Raw genomic sequence first — 26,964 nt, forward strand, 5'->3', positions numbered from 1 at the left:
GTCTGGCACAAGCGCTCCATGCCCGGCGCACTAACACACCCAGCAGTGCTGGAAAGTGTCTGGCACAAGCACTCCATGCCCGGCGCACTAACACACCCAGCAGCGCTGTAATGTGTATGGCACCACGGGGACACAGTACCTCATAGTAGCAGGGCCTTGTCCCTGACGATACCCAGCTCCTATCCTGCAGATTCCCAGGGGCTGCGGAGGGAGCACGGTCCCAGTGCCTGGAGACCGATCCGGATCCCACTTCACCCAGAGCCCATTAAGGGATGGGGAAGGAAAACAGCATGTGGCTCCTGCCTGTGTACCCGCAATGGGTACCTCAACCTTAACAACACCGCCGACAAAGTGGGGTGAGAAGGGAGCATGCTGGGGGCCCTGTTATGGGCCCTCTTTTCTTCCATCCGACCTAGTCAGCAGCTGCTGCTGACCAAGCTGTGGAGCTATGCGTGGATGTCTGCCTCCTTCGCACAAAGCATAAAAACTGAGGAGCCCGTGAGCACGGGGGGTGTATAGGCAGAAGGGGAGGGGCTTTACACTTTTAGTGTAATACTTTGTGTGGCCTCCGGAGGCATAGCTATACACCCAATTGTCTGGGTCTCCCAATGGAGCGACAAAGAAAAGGAATTTACGGTAAGTAAACAAAATTCCCTTCTTTGTCGCTCCATTGGGAGACCCAGACAATTGGGACATCCAAAAGCAGTCCCTGGGTGGGTAAATAATACCTCGGTAATAGAGCCGTAAAACGGCCCCTTCCTACAGGTGGGCAACCGCCGCCTGAAGGACTCGCCTACCTAGGCTGGCATCTGCCGAAGCATAGGTATGCACCTGATAGTGCTTCGTGAAAGTGTGCAGACTCGACCAGGTAGCCGCCTGACACACCTGCTGAGCCGTAGCCTGGTGCCTCAAAGCCCAGGACGCACCCACGGCTCTGGTAGAATGGGCCTTCAGCCCTGAAGGAACCGGAAGCCCAGAAGAACGGTAGGCTTCAAGAATTGGTTCCTTGATCCACCGAGCCAAGGTTGACTTGGAAGCCTGTGACCCTTTACGCTGGCCAGCGACAAGGACAAAGAGCGCATCTGAGCGGCGCAGGGGCGCCGTACGAGAAATGTAGAGTCTGAGTGCTCTCACCAGATCTAACAAGTGCAAATCCTTTTCACATTGGTTAACTGGATGAGGACAAAAAGAAGGTAAGGAGATATCCTGATTGAGATGAAAAGGTGATACCACCTTAGGGAGAAATTCCGGAACCGGACGCAGAACCACCTTGTCCTGGTGAAACACCAGGAAGGGGGCTTTTGCATGACAGCGCTGCTAGCTCAGACACTCTTCGAAGTGATGTGACTGCCACTAGGAAGACCACTTTCTGCGAAAGGCGTGAAAGAGAAATATCCCTCATTGGCTCGAAAGGTGGTTCCTTCGCACAAAGCATAAAAACTGAGGAGCCCGTGATGCACGGGGGGGTGTATAGGCAGAAGTTGAGGGGTTTACACTTTTAAGTGTAATACTTTGTGTGGCCTCCGGAGGCAGAAGCTATACACCCAATTGTCTGGGTCTCCCAATGGAGCGACAAAGAAAAATATAAAAAAAATCTATGCTTAGGTGAATGCAGTTAATATCTTGGCGCTCAGTCGTAGAGGCAGCAGTTTTGCTGGGATCAGTCACTGTCAGCCAAGTTCAGCCATGATTCTTTTTTGAACTTGGTAATTCCCCAGCATTGCAATTAATTATACCACTGGTCCTTCACATCACTTCTCTGCTGAGCTCCCCGCATTACAGTCACATGATTGACAGCACAGGTCCTGCACACCACTTCTCCAATGCTGAGCTCTTGAGAGCAGCAGAGAATAAATTGTAGTGCAGGACCTGTGAGAGGTCACGATCATGTGACTAATGGGTGGAGCTCAGCAGAGGTAATGTTCAAGGACCTGTGTATAATTAATACAATGCAAGGGGTGTTACAAAGTTCAACAAAGAATCATGGCTGAACTTGACTGATCCCAGCAAATGTGCTGACTGACTGAACTTTAAGGTATCAACTGCATTCACATAAGCATAGAAACTCAAGATAAATACATGGAATTTTTAAAACCTTATCAGTGATGCACACTGCATTATGTAAAAAAACCATTGGGGACAGTTTAATATATAAAAAACAAAACACAAAACAAACACATGACATGTTCCATACAACAGTTAAGGCCACGTCTCACTAAGAGACATTGGTAGCGACATCACTGCTGAGTCACTGTTTTTGTGACGCAACAGCGATCTCTATGTGTGACATTCAGCAACGACCTGGCCCCTGCTGTGAGATCTCTAGTCGTTGCTGAATGTCTTGGACCATTTTCTTCAAAGGTGATGTCCTGCTGGGCAAGACACATCGCTGTGTTTGACACTGTGTGACAGGGTCACAGTGACTGCTGAGATCGTTATACAGGTGGCTACTGCGACCTGTATCGTTACAGAGTCATTGGTAAGGTCTGACTGTGTGACATCTCACCAGCGACCTCCCAGCGATCCTTATCAGCAATCCTTATAGGGTCGCATCGTTTTTGGGATCGCTGGTAAGTTGCTAAATGTGACGGGGGCTTTACAAAGTTTCCTCCCACACTCCAAAGATGTAATTGATAGTAAGTGTAGATTAAGACCCCCAGTGGGGACCGTGAGGATCACATCTGTAATGTGCTGTGGAATTAACACCATTGTATAAGTGAGTAAAAATAAATATCGCGGGAAAACTTTCCCTAAGACGTACAGCAAGTTTGGGAGTGTAAAATCACCAAAAGCAAAACTCTCCAGTATTTACCACAGTAAAAACTGCATTCAAGAGCAGAGAGTATAAGCTATAACCAATATCTAAATATTAACATATAGGACACTACTTACCAGAGTTTGACACCAACTCAATATCATTGCCTTCAAGAACAAGTTCATCTTTCTGTGCTTGGGACAAAGCACAGACAACACCTACAAAGAAAGTCACATATAGTTATATATAGTGGGGTCACGCAGATCACAATCCCGCAATAGATACAGAACACCACATCGCTCACACGGGCATCACGGCTTTTATACATAATGATGGATCAGGAGTACAATAAATCAAAACAGTGACCAATAACACAGGTCTGGTCTGGTCTGGATAATAAAGCCACACAGACAAAATCCCTTAAAGGTTTATAAGACAAGAGTACAGAGACCTACTCAAGGGATTCATGCGGTCATTATTACATAGATGAAATGCTCATCAATTGATTTTACACAAAACTTTAAAAAACAGGATCACAAAGCCAGTCGGGGTCTATAGATACAGAGGACAATCGTGAGTCCCCCATAGCCGGCTTCTCACTGCACCACTATAGATTGGCGGGGCTCTCCCATGAGTGCACATAGGGTGAGGCCCATCACTCACCTGGAGCAGAGCGGGGCAGAAGTCAGACAGGGCTCTCTATAGTCCCCTGCCACCTCTTTAAACGTTATAGTCTGAAATCCCATAGCAGTTCAGGGAAAAAAAAGAAGGGAATTTTGTTACTTACCGTAAATTCCTTTTCTTCTAGCTCTTATTGGGAGACCCAGACGATTGGGGTATAGCTACTGCCTCCGGAGGCCACACAAAGCACTACACTAAAAAGTGCAAGGCCCCTCCCCTTCTGGCTATACCCCCCCGTGGTATCACGGGTTCTCCAGTTTTAGTGCCAAAGCAAGAAGGAGGAAAGCCAATAACTGGTTTAAACAAATTAACTCCGAGTAACATCGGAGAACTGAAAAACCGTTCAACATGAACAACATGTGTACCCGCAAACAACAAAAACATCCCGAAGGACAACAGGGCGGGTGCTGGGTCTCCCAATAAGAGCTAGAAGAAAAGGAATTTACGGTAAGTAACAAAATTCCCTTCTTCTTCAGCGCTCTATTGGGAGACCCAGACGATTGGGACGTCCAAAAGCTGTCCCTGGGTGGGTAAAGAAATACCTCATGTTAGGGCTGCAAAACAGCCCTCCCCTACGGGGGTGTCACTGCCGCCTGCAGGACTCTTCTACCTAAGCTGGCATCCGCCGAAGCATAGGTATGCACCTGATAATGCTTGGTGAAAGTGTGCAGACTGGACCAGGTAGCTGCCTGGTACACTTGTTGAGCCGAAGCCTGGTGTCGTAATGCCCAGGACGCACCCACGGCTCTGGTTGAGTGGGCTTTTAGCCCTGAAGGAACCGGAAGCCCCGCAGAACGGTAGGCCTCTAGAATTGGTTCTTTGATCCATCGAGCCAGGGTGGCTTTAGAAGCCTGCAACCCCTTGCGCGGACCAGCGACAAGGACAATAAGTGCATCGGAACGGCGCATGGGCGCCGTGCGGGAAATGTAGAGTCTGAGTGCTCTCACCAGATCTAACAAACGTAAGTCCTTTTCATACCGGTGAACCGGATGAGGACAAAAGGAAGGCAAGGATATATCCTGATTAAGATGAAATGAGGATACGACCTTAGGGAGAAACTCTGGAATGGGGCGCAGCACTACCTTGTCCTGGTGGAACACCAGGAAGGGAGCCTTGGATGACAGAGCTGCCAGCTCAGACACTCGCCGAAGCGATGTGATCGCAACGAGAAACGCCACCTTCTGTGACAGGCGAGAAAGGAAACTTCCTTCAGAGGCTCGAAAGGCGGCTTCTGGAGAGCAACTAATACCCTGTTGAGATCCCATGGATCTAACGGCCGCTTGTACGGGGGTACGATATGACAGACCCCCTGTAGGAACGTGCGCACCTTAGAAAGACGTGCTAGACGCTTCTGAAAAAAAAACACGGATAGTGCCGAGACTTCCCCCTTAAGGAAGCCGAGCGACAAGCCCTTTTCTAACCCCGATTGCAGGAAGGAAAGAAAAGTAGGCAATGCAAATGGCCAGGGAGACACTCCCTGAGCCGAGCACCAGGTTAAGAAAATCTTCCACGTTCTGTGGTAGATCTTAGCAGAGGTGGACTTCCTAGCCTGTTTCATGGTGGCAACGACCCCTTGGGATAATCCTGAAGACGCTAGGATCCAGGACTCAATGGCCACACAGTCAGGTTCAGGGCCGCAGAATTCCGATGGAAAAACGGCCCTTGGGACAGTAAGTCTGGCCAGCCTGGTAGTGACCACGGTCGGCCGACCGTGAGATGCCACAGATCCGGGTACCACGATCTCCTCGGCCAGTCTGGGGCGACGAGTATGACGCGGCTGCAATCGGATCTGATTTTTTGCGCAGTACTCTGGGCAAGAGTGCCAGAGGTGTAAACACATATGTGAGCCGGAACTGCGACCAATCTTGCACTAAGGCGTCTGCCGCCAGAGCTCTGTGATCGCGCGATCGTGCCATAAATGCCGGGACCTTGTTGTTGTGCCGAGACGCCATTAGGTCGACGTCCGGCACCCCCCAGCGGCGACAGATTTCCTGAAACACGTCCGGGTGAAGGGACCATTCCCCTGCGTCCATACCCTGGCGACTGAGGAAGTCTGCTTCCCAGTTTTCTACGCCCGGGATGTGAACTGCGGATATGGTGGATGCTGTGTCCTCCACCCACATGAGGATTCGCCGGACTTCTTGGAAGGCTTGCCGACTGCGCGTCCCTCCTTGGTGGTTGATGTATGCCACCGCTGTGGAGTTGTCCGACTGGATTCGGATCTGCTCTCTTTCTAGCCACTGCTGGAAAGCTAGTAGGGTAAGATACCCTGCCCCGATTTCCAGAACATTGATCTGAAAGGTGGACTCCTGCTGAGTCCACGTCCCCTGAGCCCTGTGGCGGAGACAAACTGCTCCCCACCCTGACAGACTCGTATCTGTCGTGACCACTGCCCAGGATGGGGGTAGGAAGGATCTTCACTGTGACAATGAGGTGGGAATAAGCCACCATTGCAGAGAGTCCTTGGCCGTCTGGGAAAGGGAGACTTTCCTGTCCAGGGAGGTTGACTGCCCGTCCCATTGGCGGAGAATGTCCCCTTGCAGTTGGCGCAGATGAAACTGCGCAAAGGGAACTGCCTCCATGGCTGCCACCATCTTCCCTAGGAAGTGCATGAGGCGCCTTAAGGGGTGCGACTGGCCTTGAAGGAGAGACTGCACCTCTGTTTGCAGTGAACGCTGCTTGTTCAGCGGAAGCTTCACTATCGCTGATAGAGTGTGAACTCCATGCCGAGATACGTTAGTGATTGAGTCGGTGACCGATTTGACCTTGCCAAATTGATGATCCACCCGAAAGTCTGGAGAGTCTCCAGCGCAACATTCAGGCTGCGTTGTCATGCCTCGAGGGAGGGTGCTTTGACGAGTAGATCGTCCAAGTAAGGGATCACCGGGTGTCCCTGAGAGTGCAAGACTGCTACCACTGCTGCCATGACCTTGGTGAACACCCGTGGGGCTGTCGCCAGACCGAATGGCAGAGCTACGAACTGAAGATGGTCGTCTCCTATCACAAAACGTAGAAAACGTTGGTGCTCCGTAGCAATTGGCACGTGGAGATAGGCATCTTTGATGTCTGTTGAGGCAAGGAAGTCTCCTCGAGACATTGAGGTAATGACGGATCGGAGGGATTCCATCCGGAACCGCCTGGCGTTCGCATGCTTATTGAGCAGTTTTAGGTCCAGAACAGGACGGAATGAGCCGTCCTTTTTTGGAGCCACAAAGAGATTGGAGTACAAACCCTCGCCCTCGTTCCTGAGGGGGGACAGGGATCACCACTCCTTCTGCTCTTAGAGCGTCCACCGCCTGCAGCAGGGCATCTGCTCGGTGGGGAGGTGGGGCCGTTCTGAAGAATGGAGTCGGAGGACGAGAACAGAACACTGTCCTGTGCACGTGAGCACAATGTCCGTCACCCACCGGTCTGTGACCTGTGGCAGCTAAATGTCGCCAAAGGCGGGGGAGTCTGCCATCAACCGCGGATGCGGAGAGAGAGAGAGAGAGCTGAGAGTCATGAGGAGACCGCCTTGGTAGCGGTTCCTCCGGCTGCCTTCCTTGGGCGTGATTGAGCCCGGCCGGAATCTGAGCCCGTCTGAGGTTTTGTAGCCCTTTTGCACGAGGACAATTGGGACCTGCCCGAGCTTGGGAAGGACCGAAACCTCGACTGTACTTTTAGGACAGCATTAATAGGGTAAGTCGCAGTGCAGACATTGCGGAGTTACGGACGCCTCTGCGGTACAGATGTACATGTGCTCAAGGCCAGCTGCGCAAGAACAGCTGAAAAGGTTAGGTTGCCTATACGGCTGTGAATGCCGGAGCAACCGACACGCCGATAGCCTCCTAGACAGATTTCAACCAGAGTCCATCTGTCTGTGAATGGCATCTTTAAGTGAAGCCCCATCTCCAGTGCAACTATGGCTCTAGACGCAAGCCTGGAGATTGGAGAATCCACCTTTGGACCCTGGGTCCAGCGCTTGACCACGTCAGGGGAAGAAGGGAATTTTGTTACTTACCGTAAATTCCTTTTCTTCTAGCTCTTATTGGGAGACCCAGACGATTGGGGTATAGCTACTGCCCTCCGGAGGCCACACAAAGCACTACACTAAAAAGTGCAAGGCCCCTCCCCTTCTGGCTATACCCCCCCGTGGTATCACGGGTTCTCCAGTTTTAGTGCCAAAGCAAGAAGGAGGAAGCCAATAACTGGTTTAAACAAATTAACTCCGAATAACGTCGGAGAACTGAAAAACCGTTCAACATGAACAACATGTGTACCCGCAAACAACAAAAAAATCCCGAAGGACAACAGGGCGGGTGCTGGGTCTCCCAATAAGAGCTAGAAGAAAAGGAATTTACGGTAAGTAACAAAATTCCCTTCTTCAGCGCTCTATTGGGAGACCCAGACGATTGGGACGTCCAAAAGCTGTCCCTGGGTGGGTAAAGAGATACCTCATGTTAGAGCTGCAAAACAGCCCTCCCCTACGGGGATGTCACTGCCGCCTGCAGGACTCTTCTACCTAAGCTGGCATCCGCCGAAGCATAGGTATGCACCTGATAATGTTTGGTGAAAGTGTGCAGACTCGACCAGGTAGCTGCCTGGCACACCTGTTGAGCCGAAGCCTGGTGTCGCAAAGCCCAGGACGCACCCACAGCTCTGGTTGAGTGGGCTTTCAGCCCTGAAGGAACCAGAAGCCCAGCAGAACGGTAGGCTTCCAGAATTGGTTCTTTGATCCATCGAGCCAGGGTGGCTTTAGAAGCCTGCGACCCCTTGCGCTGGCCAGCGACAAGGACAAAAAGTGCATCTGAACGGCGGATAGGCGCCGTGCGAGAAATATAGATTCTGAGTGCTCTCACCAGATCTAGCAAACGTAAGTCTTTCTCATACCGGTGAACCGGCTGAGGACAAAAGGAAGGCAAGGATATATCCTGATTAAGATGAAACGAGGATACGACCTTAGGGAGAAACTCCGGAATGGGGCGCAGCACTACCTTGTCCTGGTGGAACACCAGGAAGGGAGCCTTGGATGACAGAGCTGCCAGCTCAGACACTCGCCGAAGCGATGTGATCGCAACAAGAAACGCCACTTTCTGTGACAGGCGAGAAAAGGAAACGTCCTTTAGAGGCTCGAAGGGCGGCTTTTGCAGAGCAACTAGTACTCTGTTCAGATCCCATGGATCTAACGGCCGCTTGTACGGGGGCACAATATGACAGACCCCCTGTAGGAACGTGCGCACCTTAGGAAGACGTGCTAGACGCTTCTGAAAAAACACAGATAGTGCCGAGACTTGCCCTTTAAGGGAGCTGAGCGACAAGCCCTTTTCCAACCCCGATTGCAGGAAGGAAAGAAAGGTGGGCAATGCAAATGGCCAAGGGGATACTCTCTGTGCAGAGCACCAGGATAAGAAAATCTTCCACGTTCTGTGGTAGATCTTAGCAGACGTTGACTTCCTAGCTTGTCTCATTGTGGCTACGACTCCTTGAGATAATCCTGCGGACGCTAGGATCCAGGACTCAATGGCCACACAGTCAGGTTCAGGGCCGCAGAATTCTGATGGAAAAACGGCCCTTGGGACAGTAAGTCTGGTCGGTCTGGCAGTGACCACGGTCGACCGACCGTGAGATGCCACAGATCCGGATACCACGATCTCCTCGGCCAGTCTGGGGCGACGAGTATGACGCGGCTGCAATCGGATCTGATCTTGCGTAACACTCTGGGCAAGAGTGCCAGAGGTGGGAAGACGTATGGGAGCCGGAACTGCGACCAATCTTGAACTAATGCGTCTGCCGCCAGAGCTCTTTGATCGCGCGACCTCGCCATGAATGCCGGGACCTTGTTGTTGTGCCGGGACGCCATTAGGTCGACGTCCGGCACTCCCCATCGGCGACAGATTTCCTGAAACACGTCCGGGTGAAGGGACCACTCCCCTGCGTCCATGCCCTGGCGACTGAGGAAGTCTGCTTCCCAATTTTCTACGCCTGGGATGTGAACCGCGGATATGGTGGATGCTGTGTCCTCCACCCACATTAGAATGCGCCGGACTTCTTGGAATGCTTGCCGACTGCGCGTCCCTCCTTGGTGGTTGATGTATGCCACCGCTGTGGAGTTGTCCGACTGGATTCGGATCTGCTTTCCTTCCAGCCACTGTTGGAAGGCCAGTAGGGCAAGATACACTGCCCTGATTTCCAGAACATTGATCTGAAGGGTGGACTCCTGCGGAGTCCACGTCCCCTGGGCCCTGTGGTGGAGAAACACTGCTCCCCACCCTGACAGACTCGCATCTGTCGTGACCACTGCCCAGGATGGGGGCAGGAAGGATCTTCCCTGAGACAATGAGGTGGGAAGGAGCCACCATTGTAGAGAGTCCTTGGCCGTCTGGGAAAGAGAGACTTTCCTGTCCAGGGACGTTGACTTCCCGTCCCATTGGCGGAGAATGTCCCATTGAAGTGGGCGCAGATGAAACTGCGCAAAGGGAACTGCTACCATGGCTGCCACCATCTTCCCGAGGAAGTGCATGAGGCGCCGTAAGGGGTGCGACTGGCCTTGAAGGAGGGATTGCACCCCTGTCTGTAGGGACCGCTGCTTGTTCAGCGGAAGCTTCACTCTCGCTGCTCGAGTATGAAACTCCATGCCAAGATACGTTAGCGACTGTGACGGTGACAGATTCGACTTTGGAAAGTTGATGATCCATCCGAACGTCTGTAGAGTCTCCAGCGTAGCATGTAGACTGAGTTGGCATGCCTCTTGAGAGGGTGCCTTGACAAGTAGATCGTCTAGGTAAGGGATCACCGAGTGTCCCTGAGAGTGCAAGACTGCTACCACCGCCGCCATGACCTTGGTGAAGACCCGGGGGGCTGTCGCCAGACCGAATGGCAGAGCTACGAACTGAAGATGGTCGTTTCCTATCACAAAACGTAGAAAACGTTGATGTTCTGTAGCAATTGGCACGTGGAGATAAGCATCTTTGATGTCTATTGAGGCAAGGAAGTCTCCTTGAGACATTGAGGCAACGACAGAGCGGAGGGTTTCCATCCGGAACCGTCTGGCGTGCACATGTTTGTTGAGCAGCTTTAGATCCAGAACAGGACGGAACGAGCCGTCCTTTTTTGGAACCACAAAGAGATTGGAGTAAAACCCTCGCCCTTGTTCCTGAGGCGGTACAGGAACCACTACTCCTTCCGCTCTTAGGGAGTCCACCGCCTGCAGCAGGGCATCTGCTCGGTCTGGATGTGGGGAGGTTCTGAAGAACCGAGCTGGAGGACGAGAACTGAACTCTATTCTGTACCCGCGAGACAAAATGTTTGTCACCCACCGGTCTTTGACCTGTGACATCCAAATGTCGGAAAAGCGGGAGAGCCTGCCCCCGACCGGAGATGCGGAGGGGGGGGGGGCTGGAAGTCATGAGGTAGCCGCTTTGGAAGCGGTTCCTCCATTTGCTTTCTTGGGGCGTGCGTGAGCCCGCCAGGAATCTGAGACTCTTTGCGTCCTCTGAGTCCCTTTGGACGAGGAGAATTGTGTCTTGCCCGAACCTCGAAAGGACTGAAACCTCTGCTGCCATTTTTTCTGCTGAGGTTTGCTTGATCTGGGCTGGGGTAAGGAAGAGTCTTTACCCTTGGACTGTTTAATGATGTCAGCCAATGGCTCGCCAAACAGTCTATCTCTAGATAAAGGCAAGCTGGTTAAACATTTTTTGGAACCAGCATCTGCTTTCCAGTCCTTTAACCACAAGGCTCTGCGCAAAACTACCGAATTGGCGGACGCCATTGAGGTGCGGCTGGTAGATTCTAGGACCGCATTGATAGCGTAAGACGCAAACGCAGACATCTGCGAGGTAAGGGACGCCACTTGCGGCACCGCTGGATGTATGATAGCATCCACTTTTGCTAAACCAGCTGAAATAGCTTGGAGTGCCCATACGGCTGCGAATGCTGGAGCAAACGACGCGCCGATAGCTTCCTAGACAGATTTTAACTAAAGGTCCATCTGTCTGTCATTGGCATCCTTAAGTGAAGCGCCATCCTCCACTGCAACTATGGATCTAGCTGCAAGTTTGGAAATCGGGGGGTCTACTTTTGGACACTGGGTCCAGCGCTTGACCACATCAGGGGGGAAAGGAAAACGTGTATCCTTAGAACGTTTAGAGAAACGCCTTTCTGGATGAGCGTCGTGTTTCTGGATTGACTCTCTGAAGTCAGAGTGATCCAAGAAAGCACTCAATTTACGCTTGGGATAGAGGAAACGAAACTTCTCCTGCTCTGCAGCTGCCTCCTCTGCAGAAGGAGCTGGGGGAGAAATATCCAACAGTCTATTGATGGCTGAGATAAGCTCGTTTACCATGGCGTCCCCATCCGGGGTATCCAGATTGAGAGGGGTTCCAGGATAAGACTCCTGATCACTCTCTTCAGACGCATCACAGGGCGACTGATTGCGCTGAGACCCTGAGCAGTGTGATGACGTTGAGGGTCTTTCCCAGCGAGCTCGCTTAGGGTGGCTGGGGCTATCATCTGAGTCATAATACTCAGCCTGGGAAGCCGGGGACCCCCTTGCAGTCTGGATTAATTCCAACTGAGGGGGATTAGAGGACAGAGACCTCGCCGTGTCCATAGACTGAGCCCCAGTCATGGATTGCAAAGTTTCAAGGATTTTTGCCATAGTCACAGACATTCCATCAGCAAAAACTGCAAAGTCTGTCCCTGACACCGGGGCAGGACTTACAAGCGTCTCAGCCTGGGTCACTACCCCTCCGGACTCCGGCTGGCGAAGCAGCACCGGATCTGAGCATTGCACACAATGGGGGTCTTTGGAACCTGCTGGTAGAGCAGCCCCACATGCAGCACACGCAGTGTACACAGCCCTAGCCTTGGCAGCCTTGCGTTTTGTGGATGACATGTTGCTGCCTCCTCAGAGCGATCTGGGGTATCCAGCCAGGAAGCGACCTCACAGTGCAAGAAATAAATAAATATATATATCTGGTGACACAGTACACCAATGCACACTGAGGCACTAGAGGGGCCAGCTGAAATGCCGCTTACCGCCCGCTTAAGAGCGGGTGTGTGGTCTCCAAAAGCCCCCTAGTCCAGGTCTCCCAGAGCCTTGCGTCCTTCCTCTAGCCAGACTGCATGTAATGGCTGCCGGCGTCCTGGGAGAGGAGGGGGGGCGGGCCCTGGGCGTTCCTGACTAAGAGCGGGAAGCCTGCTTCCCTCTGTGCCTAGTGAGAGGGCTGGAGCATGTAAATCAGGCTCCAGCCCTCGTCGCTGCTGCGAAACAGCGTCTCTCCCCTACCCTGATTGACAGGGTGGGGGCGGGAACGAAGCGGAGCTAGGCCGCAAAAGCCGGGGACTGGATTTATAAACGCCGCCGCCGTAAAAGCGCGGTCGGCGTGTCCCCGGCGCACTACAAGTCACAGCAGCGCCGCCGGTCCAGTGGGGGTCGGCGCTGCGTTCCCACAACACAAAAGTCCCCCAGTAAACTGCAGGAACACCAACTCAATCGTTACGGTCCCCGGCGCACTACAACACCCAGCCAGCCCGGAGTGTGTCTGTGCCTGCCGGGGACACAGAGTACCTGTATGATGCAGGGCCTTGTCCCTGATTGTACTCCTGCTCCGTATCCATCAGGTGCTATGGGTCTGTGGATGGAGCCCGGCGTCAGAGCTTAGAGGCCGGCAGGATCCCACTTCCACAGAGCCCTACAAGGGGATGTGGAAGGAAAACAGCATGTGGGGCTCCAGCCCCTGTACCAGCAATAGGTACCTCAACCTTACAACACCATCCACGGGTGAAAAGGGAGCATGCTGGGGGCCCTATATGGGCCCTCTTTTCTTCCATCCGAAATAGTCAGCAGCTACTGCTGACTAAAATCTGTGGAGCTATGCGTGGATGTCTGACCTTCGCACAAAGCATGAAAACTGGAGAACCCGTGATACCACGGGGGGGTATAGCCAGAAGGGGAGGGGCCTTGCACTTTTTAGTGTAGTGCTTTGTGTGGCCTCCGGAGGGCAGTAGCTATACCCCAATCGTCTGGGTCTCCCAATAGAGCGCTGAAGAAAAGGGATAACGTGTATCTTAAAAACGTTTGGAGAAGACGCTTATCTGGTAAGCGTGGTGTTTCTGGACTGCTTCTCTGAAGTCAGCGTGGCCAGAAAGAAGGGAATTTTGTTTACTTACCGTAAATTCCTTTTCTTCTAGCTCCAATTGGGAGACCCAGACAATTGGGTGTATAGCTATTGCCTCCGGAGGCCACACAAAGTATTACACTTAAAAGTGTAAGGCCCCTCCCCTTCTGGCTATACACCCCCAGTGGGATCACTGGCTCACCAGTTTTAGTGCCAAAGCAAGAAGGAGGAAAGCCAATAACTGGTTTAAAGACCAATTCAATCCGAGGAAACATCGGAGAACTGAACCATACCACATGAACAACATGTGTACCCGAAAAAACAGAAAAACCCCGAGAAAACAGGGCGGGTGCTGGGTCTCCCAATTGGAGCTAGAAGAAAAGGAATTTACGGTAAGTAAACAAAATTCCCTTCTTCTTTTTCGCTCCTAATTGGGAGACCCAGACAATTGGGACGTCCAAAAGCAGTCCCTGGGTGGGTAAAAGAATACCTCGTGATAGGGCCGTCAAACAGCCCTTTCCCACAGGTGGGCAATCGCCGCCTGAAGGACTTATCTACCTAGGCTGGCGTCTGCCGAAGCGTAGGTATGCACCTGAAAATGCTTGGTAAAAGTATGCAGACTCAATCAGGTAGGTGCCTGACACACCTGCTGAGCCGTAGCCTGGTGCCGTAATGCCCAGGATACACCCACGGCTCTGGTAGAATGGGCCTTCAGCCTTGAGAGAACCAGAAGCCCAGTAGAACTGTAGGTTTCAAGAATTGGTTCCTCGATCCCCCGAGCCAGGGTGGATTCAGAAGCTTGCGACTGTTTACGCCGACCAGCGACAAGGACAAAGAGTGCATCCGGGTGGCGCAGGAGCGCCATGCGGGAAGTAGAACCTGAGTGCTCTCACCAGAACCAACAGATGCAAATCCTTCTGAAATTGATGGACTGGACGAGGACACAAAGAAGGTGAGGTGATATCCTGATTGATATGAAAGTGGGATACCACCTTAGGGAGAAATTCCGGAATCGGACGCAGAACTACCCTGTCCTGGTGAAGGACCAGGAAGGGAGATTTGTATGAGAGCGTTGCTAGCTCGGAAACTCTCCTAAGAGACGAGACCGTTACTAGAAGGCCACTTCCCGAGAAAAGCGGGAAGGGAGACCTCTTTCAAAGGCTCGAAAGGCGGCATCTGGAGAGCAATTAGAACCTTGTTCAGATCCCAGGGCTCTAACGGCCGCTTGTACGGAGTGCTGAGACGACAAACTCCCCGTAGGAACGTGCGTACCTGAGGAAGTCGTTTCTGAAAAAATACAGATAGCGCTGAGACTTGTCCCTAAAGGGAACTGAGCGACAACCCTTTTTCCAACCTAGATTGCAGGAAGGAAGGAAACATAGACGATGCAACCGGCCAGGGAGAAACACCCTGCGCCGAGCACCGAGATAAGAATATCTTCCACGTCCTGTGGTCAATCTTGGCGGACGTTGGTATGCTAGCCTGTCTCATGGTGGCAACCACGTCCTGAGGTAATCCTGACGACACTAGGTTCCAGGACTCAATGCCACACCATCAGGTTGAGGGCCGTAGAATTCAAATGGAAGAATGGCCCTTGAGACAGCCAGTCTGATTGGTCTGGTAGTGCCCCCGGTTAGCCTACCGTGAGGCACCACAGAACCGGGAACCACAACATCCTCGGCCAATCTGTAGCGACGAGGATGGCGCGGCCGCAGTCGGTCCTGATCTAGCGCAGCACTCTGGGCAACAATGCCAGAGGTGGCACATAAGGTAGCTGGAACTGCGACCAATGCTGAACTAAGGCGTCTGCCGCCAGAGCTCGATGAGTGTGAAACCGTGCCATGAAGCTGGCACATTGTTGTTGTGCCGTGACGCCATTAGATCGACGTCCGGCCTCTGTCAGCGGCGCCAGATCTCCTGAAACCCGTCCGGGTGAAGAGACCATACCCTTTCGGTCACACCCCGGCGACTTAGGAAGTCAGCTTCCTAGTTTTCCACGCCTGGGATGTGAACTGTGGATATGGTGGATGCCGTGTCTTCCACCCACATCAGAACCTGCCGGACTTCCTGGAAGGCTTGCCGGTTGCGCGTTCTTCCTTGGTGGTTGATGTATGCCACCGCTGTGGAGTTGTCCGACTGAAGTCGGATTTGCTTGCTGTCCAGCTGCTGTTGGAAGGTTTGTAGGGCAAGATACACTGCTCTGTGTTCGAGAACATTGATCTGAAGGGTGGACTCTTGCTGAGTCCACGTACCCTGAGCGCTGTGGTGGAGAAAAACTGCTCCCCACCCTGATAGACTCGCGTCTGTCGTAACTATCGCCCAGGATGGGGATAGGAAGGACCTTCTTTTTGACCATGAGGTGGGAAGAAGCCACCACCGTAGAGATTCTTTGGCCGCCTGAGAAAGAAAGACGACTCCGTTGAGGGAGGTCGACTCCCCGTCCCATTGGCGGAGAATGTCACATTGTAGTGGACGCAGATGAAACTGCGCGAAAAGAACTGCCTCCATTGCTACCATCTTACGTAGGAAGTGCATGAGGCGTCTCAATGTGTGCGACTGGTTCTTAAAGAAGAGATTGCAGCCCGTAGTGAATGCTGTTTGTCTAGCGGAAGCTGCCCTATCGCTGAGAGAGTATGAAACTCCATGCCTAGATATGTTAGCGATAGGGTCGGGGTCGGATCTGACTTCAAAAAGTTGATGATCCACCCAAAACTCTAGAGAGTCTCCAGCGCAACGTTCGGGCAGTGTCGGCATGTTTCCTAAGAGAGTGCCTTGACAAGTAGATCGTCTAAATATGGGATCACAGAGTGACCCTGAGAGTGCAGGACTGTGACTACTGCTGCCCTGACCTTGGCGAAGACCAGTGGGACTGTCGCTAGCCGGGAGGTAGAGCTACGAACAGAAGGTGTTCATCTCCTATAACGAAGCGTAGAAACGCTAGTGCTCTGGATCAATCGGCACGTGTGGATAAGCATCCTTGATGCCTAATGATGCTAGGAAATCTCCTTGGGACATTGAGGCGATGACATGGCGGAGGGATTCCATCCGGAACCGCCTGGTGTCCACGAGCTTGCTGAGCAGTTTTAGATCCAGAACGGGACGGAACGGCCCGTTCTTATAGGCACCGCAAACAATTTGGGGTAAAAACCGTGACCTTGTTCCTGAAGAGGAACGGGGGTCATCACTCTTTCTGCCTATAGAGTGCACCCTGTTTGCAGAAGAGCAGCGGCTCGGCCGGGAGGTGGAGAAGTTCTGAAGAATCGAGTTGGAGGACGAGAAGTGAGCTCTATCCTGTACCCGTGAGACAGAATGTCTCACACCCAACGGTCATTGACCTATGGCAGCTAAATATCGCCAAGGCGGGTGAGCCAGCTACCGACCGAGGATGCGGAGAGAGGAGGCCGCAAGTCATGAGGAAGCCGCCTTGGAAGCGGGTTTTCAGACTGTCTCTTTTTTGGGCGTGACTGAGCCCGCCAAGAATCTGAGCTCCTCTGATCCTTTTGAGTCCACATTGGACGAGGAAAAATGGGACCTGCCCGAGCCTCGAAAAGACCGAAACCACGACTGCCTCCTGCTCTGTTGGGGTTTGTTGTGTCCGGGCTGAGGAAAGGATGAATCCTTACCCCTGGACTGTTTAATGGTTACATCCAAACGCTCACCAAACAGTCGGTCAGCAGAAAAAGGCAACTGGTTAAGCAACCTTTTTTTGGAAGCAGAATCTGCCTTCCATTCACTTAACGAGCAGACCAGGCTCTGCTTAAAAACACGGAGCAGCGGAGGCTACTGCCGTACGGTTCGCAGAGTCTAGGGCAACCTGAATCGCGTAAGAAACAAATGCAGACATTTGAGAGGTTAAGGATGCCACCTGCGGCACAGATGTACGTGTAACCGTGTCAATCTGTGTAAGACAAGCTGAAATAGCTTGGAGTGCCCCAAGGGTGAGAATGCTGGAGCCAACGGTGCGCCGACAGTCTCATAGATGGATTTAGACCAGAGATCCATCTGTCTGTCAGTGGCATCTTTAAGTGCAGCTCCATCTCCCACTGCAACTATGGATCTAGCTACAAGCCTGGAGATTGGAGGATGCCGCTTGGGACACTGGGTCCAGTCCTTGACCACGTCAGGGGGCAGGGATAACGTGTATCCTAAGCCGTTTGGAGAAGCGCATATCTGGATAAGTGTGGTGTTCCTGGACTGCCTCTCTGAAGGCAGAGTGGTCCAGAAAAATACGTGAAGCTGACTCCTCCACTGGAGGAGCTGGGTGAGAAATAACCAACATTCTATTGATGGACGCTATAAGATTATTCACTATGGCGTCACCATTAGGTGTATCCAGATTGAGAGCGGTCTCAGGATCAGAATCCTGAGCCGCTACTTCCGCCTCATTACACAGAGAGTCCTTCTGCTAGGACCCTGATGAAACCGAGGGCCGCTCATAGTGAGCCCGCTTAGGCTGTCTGGGACTGACGTCTGTGCAGAGCCGTGACTCTGGGATGCGTGTGACATTCCCGGAGCTGTTAGTTGTTCACACTGAGGGGGGCCATGGATCAATGATTCAACAGTGCCCATGTTGTGAGAGACATGTCCGGACTGCTAGGCTTCTAGTATCATAGCCATAGTCTCAGAAAATCTGTCAGTAAATACTGCAGACACCGTCCTCATCCTCTGGCCATTAGCAGAGACTCCGGCTGAGTTGATATAATGGGGGTCTATGTAACCTGCCGGCCGTATAGCCGTACATGCTGTACCGGCTGCATAGAAAAACATGTGGTTCTGCACCTTTGTTTTACACAGAGAATATGCTGATAACTCCTCCGCACAATCCAGGAGGGTATATACAACGTGCGACCAAACAGTGCAATGTATATAGTACAAGCATATCTATAAGTGCACTTCTGCACTAGTGGGGTTAGCACCACAGGTGCTGCTTAACGCCTGTTGCAGCGATTGTGTGACTATCAGAATGCCAGGGTCTTCCACACTTGTCTCTGTATCGTACAGAAACTGACACTAATGGCTGCCGGCGTCCTTGTAGAGAAGGAAGCCGTGGGCGTGCCTGAGAAAGTGCGGGAATCCGGTTTCACAGTGCACACAGTGAGAGGGGTGGAGTATGCAAAACATACTCCAGCTCTCAGCGCTGCTGTGCTATGCAGCGTCACGCCCCTACCCTGACTGTCAGGCCTGTGGGCGGTAACGAAGGGAGACTAGGCCCAGAAGCCGGGGACTCGAGTTAATAAGCGCGGCCGGCATATCAGTGCTGGCCGGCACGGAAGTCCCCGGCGCACCACAAATCCCAGCGGCGCCTTAAATAAAAATGGCAGCGGCGGTTAGCGCAGTAGTCACCCAATACACTAACACACCCAGCAACGCTGTGGTGTGCGATGGCACTAGTGCGGACAGCGCCGCTGTCCCTGGCGCACTAACACACCCAGCAATGCTGCCGTGTGTCTGCGCGGTCCCCACAGGGACACAGAGTACCTCCATGTAGCAGGGCCATGTCCCTGAAGATACTCCGCTCCATGTCCAGCAGATACCAGGGGCTGTGGATGGAGCACGGTCTCAGTGCCTGGAGACCGATAGAATCCCACTTCACCCAGAGCCCTGTAAAAAGGGATGGGGAAGGAAGCAGCATGTGGGCTCCAGCCTCCGTATCCGCAATGGGTACCTCAACCTTAACAAACACCTCCGACATGAAGTGGGGTGAGAAGGGAGCATGCTGGGAGCCCTGTATGGGCCCTCTTTTCTTCCATCCGACATAGTCAGCAGCTGCTGCTGACTAAACAGTGGAGCTATGCGTGGATGTGTTGCCTCCTTCGCACAAAGCACAAAACTGGTGAGCCAGTGATCCCACTGGGGGTGTATAGCCAGAAGGGGAGGGGCCTTACACTTTTAAGTGTAATACTTTGTGTGGCCTCCGGAGGCAATAGCTATACACCCAATTGTCTGGGTCTCCCAATTAGGAGCGAAAAAGAAAATACTCAATATCCGTTTGAGATACTGAAAAGGGACTTCTCCTGCTGTGAAGCTGACTCCTCCACTGGGGGAGCTGAGGGAGAAAGATCCAACCTTCCATTGATGGACGCTATAGGATCATTCCGTATGGCGTTACCATCCGGTGTATCCGGATTGATAGCGATGTCAGGATCAAAGTCCTGGAGAGCTGCCTTATCATACAGAGAGTCCTCCTGGGACCCCCCCGTTCCAAATGAGGTTGGTCAGGAAGATTGCCCATGGCCTGTCTGGACTGCAAGTCTCTATCTTATGACAATATATCTGTCGAAACTGCAACTCCGTCCCTGTCCTTGGACAGGGATGACAGGTGGTTTCTTTGGCCACGACTAGTAGAGACCCCGGCAGACGAAGTGCTAGAGACCCCGGCAGACGAAGTGCTACAGGGGAGCATGCACACAATGGGACGGTGTCATGAACAGCATCCCATGTAGTAAAAACAGCACTGAAAATCTGTGTTGCTTTTTTGCCGCTGCCGACTAGCCATCTAGAAGTATATAGCCAAGATTGGTGACCGTACAGTGCAATGTATAGCATACAAGCATAAAGTACAAATGAACACTGCAGCACAAGCAATACAAGCAGCATAGAAGCCTGTGCCCTGGCACCTCTGCTCTTCTGCTGCTGTAGACTAGTCATCTAGGGGAATATAGCCCAGAAGAGTGACCATACAGTGCAATGTATAGCATACAAGCACAAGTACAAATGCACACTGCAGCCCATGCAATACAAGCAGCATAGAAAAAAACCTGTGCCCCAGCACCCTTGGTTTTCTGCTGCTGTAGTCTAGCCATTCCAGGAGAATATAGCTAAGACTAGCGACTGTACAGTGCAGTGTATAGCATACAAGCATAAACACAAATGAACACTTCAGTACGTGCAATACAAGCAGCCTAGAAAGCCTGTGCCTTAGCACACCTGCTTTCCTGCTGCTGATGTGTCGCTCTCCAAGCGGGCATATAGCGACCTATGCAGTTAAAATACACATGTACACACTGCAGTATATATTGGGGTCAGCACTATGTGTGCCGCTTACCGCCCGCCTTAAGCGGGTGTATGGTCGCCACCGTCCTGCCTGGTTGTCTAAAGTCCGAGCTCGGACTGCAGTAATGGCTGCCGGCGTCTTCCCCAGCTCGTGTGAGGAGGGGCGGGCCGTGGGCGTGCCCCAAGTCAGAGCGGGAATCCGGCGTCCGACAGTGTGCAGTGAGAGGGCTGGAGCATGTAAATAAGGCTCCAGCCCTCGGCGCTGGTGATTGCTCAGCGTCTGTCCCCTTCCCTGAGTGACAGGGAGGGGGCGGGAACGAAGCGGCACTAGGCCGCAGAAGCCGGGGACTGGATTTATAAGCGCCGCCGCCGTAAAAGCGCGGTCGGCGCCCAGTCCCCGGCGAACTACAAGTCCCAGCCGCGCCGCCGCTCCCGGAGCGTCCGGCGCGGTAGTTCCCAATACACAAAGTCACTCAGCAAAGCTGCAGTGACTGTAACCCTTTACTGTCCCCGGCGCACTAGCACACCCAGCAAGTCTGGAGTGTGCTGTGCCTGTGTGTACGGGGACACAGAGTACCTGTAATGGTGCAGGGCCATGTCCCTGAACGGTACTCCAGCTCCGTATCCAGCAGGTTCAAATGGGTCTGTGGATGGAGCCCGGCGTCAGAGCTTTGAGGCCGGCAGGATCCCACTTCCTCAGAGCCCCCCAGGGGGATGTGGAAGGAAAGCAGCATGTGGGCTCCAGCCTCCGTACCAGCAATAGGTACCTCAACCTTACAACACCATCCACGGGTGAGAAGGGAGCATGCTGGGGGCCCTATATGGGCCCTCTTTTCTTCCATCCGAAATAGTCAGCAGCTACTGCTGACTAAAATCTGTGGAGCTATGCATGGATGTCTGACCTCCTTCGCACAAAGCTTGAAAACTGGAGAACCCGTGATACCACGGGGGGGTATAGCCAGAAGGGGAGGGGCCTTGCACTTTTTAGTGTAGTGCTTTGTGTGGCCTCCGGAGGCAGTAGCTATACCCCAATCGTCTGGGTCTCCCAATAGAGCGCTGAAGAAAAAAAAAAACTCCATACCTTGGCTGCAATCGTGCATTTATGCTTGGAATCATGCTGACCACGGTTTGTCTAGCATGAATCCACAGACAGGTTCCCATTAAGGAGGATAGGGGAGTTGGCTGTCAAAACTGCTTATTTCAGTTGAAGGGGGAAGGGGAAAAAAAAGCATAGGGAAAGTCGGATTCTGTTATTGAAAAGGAAGGTGGAAGAGTCCCTATACACCATGGGTCCCCAATTCCAGTCCTCAAGGGCTGCCAACAGTGCATGTTTTCAGGGTCTCCTTAGTATTGCACAGGTGATAATTTAATTACCTGCACAGTTGAGGATTCCAACACCCATGCAATGCTAAGGAAATCCTGAAAACATGCACTGTTGGCGGCCCTCGAGGACTGGTGTTGGGGGAACCCTGCTATACACATTAGTCCGATACTGCTACAGATTAACCAATCATGAAATATTATATGCAAGGCCACCTGAGTGTTAAAAACCTTGTGACATTGCTTCTCAATTGGAGGTGCCCTGTAGATACGACTGGGAGGGAGGCAGTTTTTATGGAGGTGATAATATGTCCTCATTGTAAGGCAACATTACGAAAAGGAGACATAGCAAAATACAGAGTTCTCATCTACTACAGGTGGTGAGGGCCAGGCATTATAATGGTCTGTCTTATCAGACCCCAATAGAAAACATTTGAAAAGCTCCATTTAGTATTCAGTACAGTCCACAGAAAAAAAAAAATATCCTAATTTCTTCCTCAAACATTAAAGTAAAAAAGAAGGAGTCCATTATGTTGCTAAACCAGAGAATGCAGACAGGTGTCTTTTAAGACGTCACCATCACATCACTCAGCACAGGCGGTTCTGTACACAGCAGCAGACCAAAGAAGAAAGGTCAGCACTCACACGACATCGTGAAAACGTCAATCCTTTATTTCATCTGATCAAAGCAGAGGAGAGGACGGGGAGAGCAGAAGGACGACGGCTGCAGTTTTGTGCGTTTGTTTTTACTGCTTTTCACTGATTGTAATTAAAGGAGTCACCTGTTTTTCACCTATAAGTATGTGGGTGGGGAGCTGGTGATCTCAGGACCCGTAGAGGCGCGACCATATGTGCTAAACAGCAGCCGTCGTCCTTCTGCTCTCCGCATCCTCCCTTCCACTGTGTTCTGCTTTTATCAGATGCAATAAAGGATTGACTTGTCAAGATGTCGGGTCAGCTGCTGTGTATAGTTTATATCTGCCTGGTTACCGCACCCCATGACTTTGGCTTCTCCACCCAGCTATGCTGTCTTTGAGACTGTAGCGTGCGTTAGTAGAGCCGGACACTTTCAGAACAGGCAATTCTGCCCCAACTCCTGTGGAGCACAAGGTTCATAAGAGGTTTTTCTCAGGTGATCAAGAATCTGTCTTTCCAATGGTAACAGTTTCTGGAAACGTTATTTTTGGGGTGGGGGGGGGGTTGTTTTTATTATAAAGCCTATTTTGCAGTTCTTGTTTTCTATTAGGCACTGCTTCATCAGGACACTTTCCACCAAGGTATTTTTTTACAGCGTTTACATAAAAAAAAAAAAAACAGCAAAATTGATTTCCCAGTGGCTTTTTTTGAGCTAAAGAGAAAAAAATTAAACATAACTGTTAACATGGCAAATTTGCATAGGGAGATGTATTCGGGTACGTTAGTTTTCTAGGACATATCAGATACTCAGTTGGGGGTAAGTATATGGCACGATTCATATCGATGTGGATGATGCAAGCAGTGAATTATAAAGGCAGGTGAAATAAGATGGCCAGCCGCCGCACACATACCTGCTCTCATGCGCACCCTGCGGATGTACTTTTCACCCAAGAAGTTTCTTATTTCCACAAGTGACCCATTTTCCTGGATAACTACGTTGATTGGAAAGTGAGCGTACACAGATCTCATCTTGTAACGAAAACCCTAGAAAAAAAAACAAAAAAACCATGATAAATATTAAACTAGGAACCTTATGAATATTAGTGCAGATAGCTTCACAGTGGCTAACCAAACCAGGAACAACTTTAGTAGCCATAAGCCATCGGGGTAGTGATATTTTAATCAGTCAGGTGCAATATGTACATAGGATGCAATATATGTGTTCTTAAATGTTTATTGTACAATATATGCCATAAATCAGGTGCAAACATGTACAGAAAGCTAGATATGCCATAAATGTTTAAGGTAGGAATCGCCTTTAAACACACTGAGACAGCAGCTAATGTACTACAATCTCAGGGTATAGAACCAAGCGTGTATGTATACAACACAGACAGAAATTCAGCAATGGAAAGTCTTTAAAAAGATTGTCATCTAGTCTGAGAATTTCTTCATGATTTCTTGTTTGCAAGGAAGGGAGAGGATCCGCTCCGCTCTCATGTGACTCAGGTCAGAGCAGTGGGATTCATCACGCTGCTGGCCTGAACTGTGCGCTCTCCGTTGCTGCAAGCAGATGACGCTTTTCAGCAGTGGAGATGCGCTGAGGCACTGACCCTGGCCAGACCCAGCCATCTTCAGGACAACCGTGCAAGGCTCTGTTGAAAGTGCGTTAAACCGCTGTACTACTTAGCTAAGAAGCCATCCACCTCTGACAGATTACAGAGATGGCCAGTAACCATAGCAACAAGCAGTAAATTAAAAATCCCTCCAATCTTAACATTCTTTAATAAAAAGAAAAAATTGCAGATGCTTGTTGTAAAAAAACAAAAAACGCTGCGTAATTTTAACATTTGATAACGAAACAACCCCTTTAATGTAACTTTGTTTCATATGAAGAAGAAAATTGCCTTGAGGAGGCGATCCGTTCATCACTAACTCACCAGAGTGACTCCCTTGATCATGTTCTGCACATGGCTGCAGATTGTGCGCACTGTGGCCAGCTCCTTTCTGTTTCCCCACCACTTGTCTACACGGAGCTGAAAGAAAAGCAAATCAAGCAGAATGTCAGTACAGCTTATAACTGCAATAATGTCAGTACAGCTTATATCTGCAATGCAACTTGCTGAAAAGTAAAGAGAATAATATTGCAATATTTTTTTGCAGTCACCAACCGCAGCACTCAATGGCTGCAACATTGTCAGAGCGCCGCAGCCTTGCCCAGCGTCTGCCACAGAGCTCCTATCAACTACAAACACTGGACATGACATGCTTCATTACTGCCATGCCGAAAACCAACAATACCGACGCTGTGATTGGCTGACAGTCATGTCATTCTTGTAGCCAGGTAAACAGATGGACATGGGGCACTACTGCGGTGGGGATTTAATAAAGTAATGCTTCCCTTATTTTACTTCTCAAATATTACCCCATTTGCTTTCATTGTTATTTACATGACTAAGGGGTTGTCCACAATCAAGTCTTTGTAACTTTTCCAGTCTCTCTGTATCTCTGTTGCAACCTGCTGATGACACTTTGTGACTCTCTAAAAGCTCAGTGGCCACTTCAGTCTGAACATCCTGCTTGAAGCCTTGCAATGGAGAATGCTGATCGATTGTTAGGAGTCTTGGTCCCATGATGTCAAAATGTGAACAGCGTGATTAAAAGGACTATGTAAATACCAATTCTAATTGAATATTGAAATTTACTGAGAGATTCATGGATCAAACACCTGCTGTGAATTTTGGCATTCATTTCCTTGTTAGAGAGAAGCAATTTGTACAAAAAAAAAAAAAAGTACGGAATCACCGACCATTGGACATGGGCATCCAAAAGCTAAGAGAAGGTCACATTAAGTTCCCCTGAAAAGGTCAGAGTGCAATAGGATCATCCGGAAATTTCACTTGAAGGCCAAATATCTAACGTTTTTTAAATTACTGTTTCACGCTAAAGACATTACATATTTTTTGTCATTAAAAATACAAATAAAAACAACATTGTAGCATTCAACAACTCAGCAGTTGTCCTCAGACAATTCAGTGTGGAGAAGTGAATTTCACAGCCTCTGCACATACAAAAAGCAGACGGCGCCAACAGCCATTAGACCACACACTACACCATTTCTGGTGGTAGTAGATGAATGGGTTTTCCACGTTACTTTTCCGCACACGATGGTGTACCTATGGAATTGTATTATTTGTAACACGGGCATGCCATCAGATTGCAGAAAATCTTTAAAAATGGGAGGCCAGTCTGCAAATTGTGACAGTACTATTAGCAAGCGGTCATGATTCTCTGCTATTGCCAGTGTAAGTGGGTGGCCACAAAACCGCATGAATGAGATTAGCATACTAGTGGTCCCAAGCCATCTACACGCGTTCAGCTTCTCTCAATAGGAATGAATGAAGAAGCCGGACGGGACTAGTTGGCAAATGACTTCAAGTAAGAATATTGTGCATGTGGTCATACAACTGCTGCTCGCACTGGCAATACTGGGACATTGTGACTGCCAATAGCCCATTATCACGGCTCAGTGGTGACTGCAGACTTGTCCCAAACCTCGACAACTCCTTTACATGTGTTATCCAAGATTTCAGGAAAGTGCTCATAGCAGTGACTGTCTTAAAGCAGCACTCCAGCATATTTTTTATTTCACCATTTAAGTGGTGTTTTAAATCTACGTCTCCTGCCGCCGGTCTTTTACTAACCCTCCGGCGTCTTCATCGGTTATCAACTGTTGAGGGTCTACTTCAGTTTGTGATCTGACAGCGCCCGTGTTTTATGGAGCAGGCCAGAGGTCACAATTCACACAGTCTGTAAGAGCCTCATTCTGGCTCTCAGACTTGTATTGAGAGCTTGTGACTTCCGGACAGTCAGAAGTTCTGTTCACAAGATTGTGCGATGCGACAGAAAATAGGTGAAGATACCAGAGGATAAGTATAAAACAAGCGGGCAGGGACCTTAGATTAAATATGCCTCTCCAGTGCTGAAATAAAAAAATAAACCAACCACTGGAGTGGTGCTTTACAATAGGCTATACAAACCAATGCTACATCATCTGCCGTTCAAGTGGTCCTACTGACTAATTACTGATGTTCGGGATCTTGCAAGACATTCAGGCGTCACTTAGGGGTACTTGGAACACTACGACATCACAAGCCGATGCTGCGATGCCGAGCGCGATAGTCCCCGCCCCGTTGCGATATCTTGTGATAGCTGTCGTAGCGAACATTATCGCTACGGCTGCTTCACATGCACTTACCTGCCCTGCGACGTCGCTCTGGCCGGCGAACTGCCTCCTTCCTAAGGGGGCGGGTTGTGCGGCGTCACAGCGACGTCACACGGCAGGCGACCAATAGAAGCGAAGGGGCGGAGATAAGCGGGACGTAAACATCCCACCCACCTCCTTCCTTCCTCATTGCAGGCGGGACACAGGTAAGGAGATGTTCGTCGCTCCTGCGGCTTCATACACAGCGATGTGTGCTG

The 26,964-nt window shown here is 50.9% G+C and overlaps 1 protein-coding gene across 1 annotated transcript in view; it reads right to left on the reverse strand.

The window, feature by feature from the left end:
* RPL9 (ribosomal protein L9) overlaps positions 1-26,964 on the reverse strand; it is a 50,152-nt gene that overhangs the window by 22,563 nt on the left and 625 nt on the right. The window contains exons 3-5 of the mRNA XM_075333847.1: positions 24,423-24,518; positions 23,394-23,526; positions 2,893-2,973 (exon numbers count right to left, since the gene is read on the reverse strand). Of these exons, the coding sequence (XP_075189962.1) occupies positions 2,893-2,973; positions 23,394-23,526; positions 24,423-24,518 (310 nt within the window). The remainder of the gene's footprint in view (positions 1-2,892; positions 2,974-23,393; positions 23,527-24,422; positions 24,519-26,964) is intronic.

Source organism: Anomaloglossus baeobatrachus, chromosome 1 (genome assembly GCF_048569485.1).
Source record: "Anomaloglossus baeobatrachus isolate aAnoBae1 chromosome 1, aAnoBae1.hap1, whole genome shotgun sequence".
NCBI classification, from domain to species: domain Eukaryota; kingdom Metazoa; phylum Chordata; class Amphibia; order Anura; family Aromobatidae; genus Anomaloglossus; species Anomaloglossus baeobatrachus.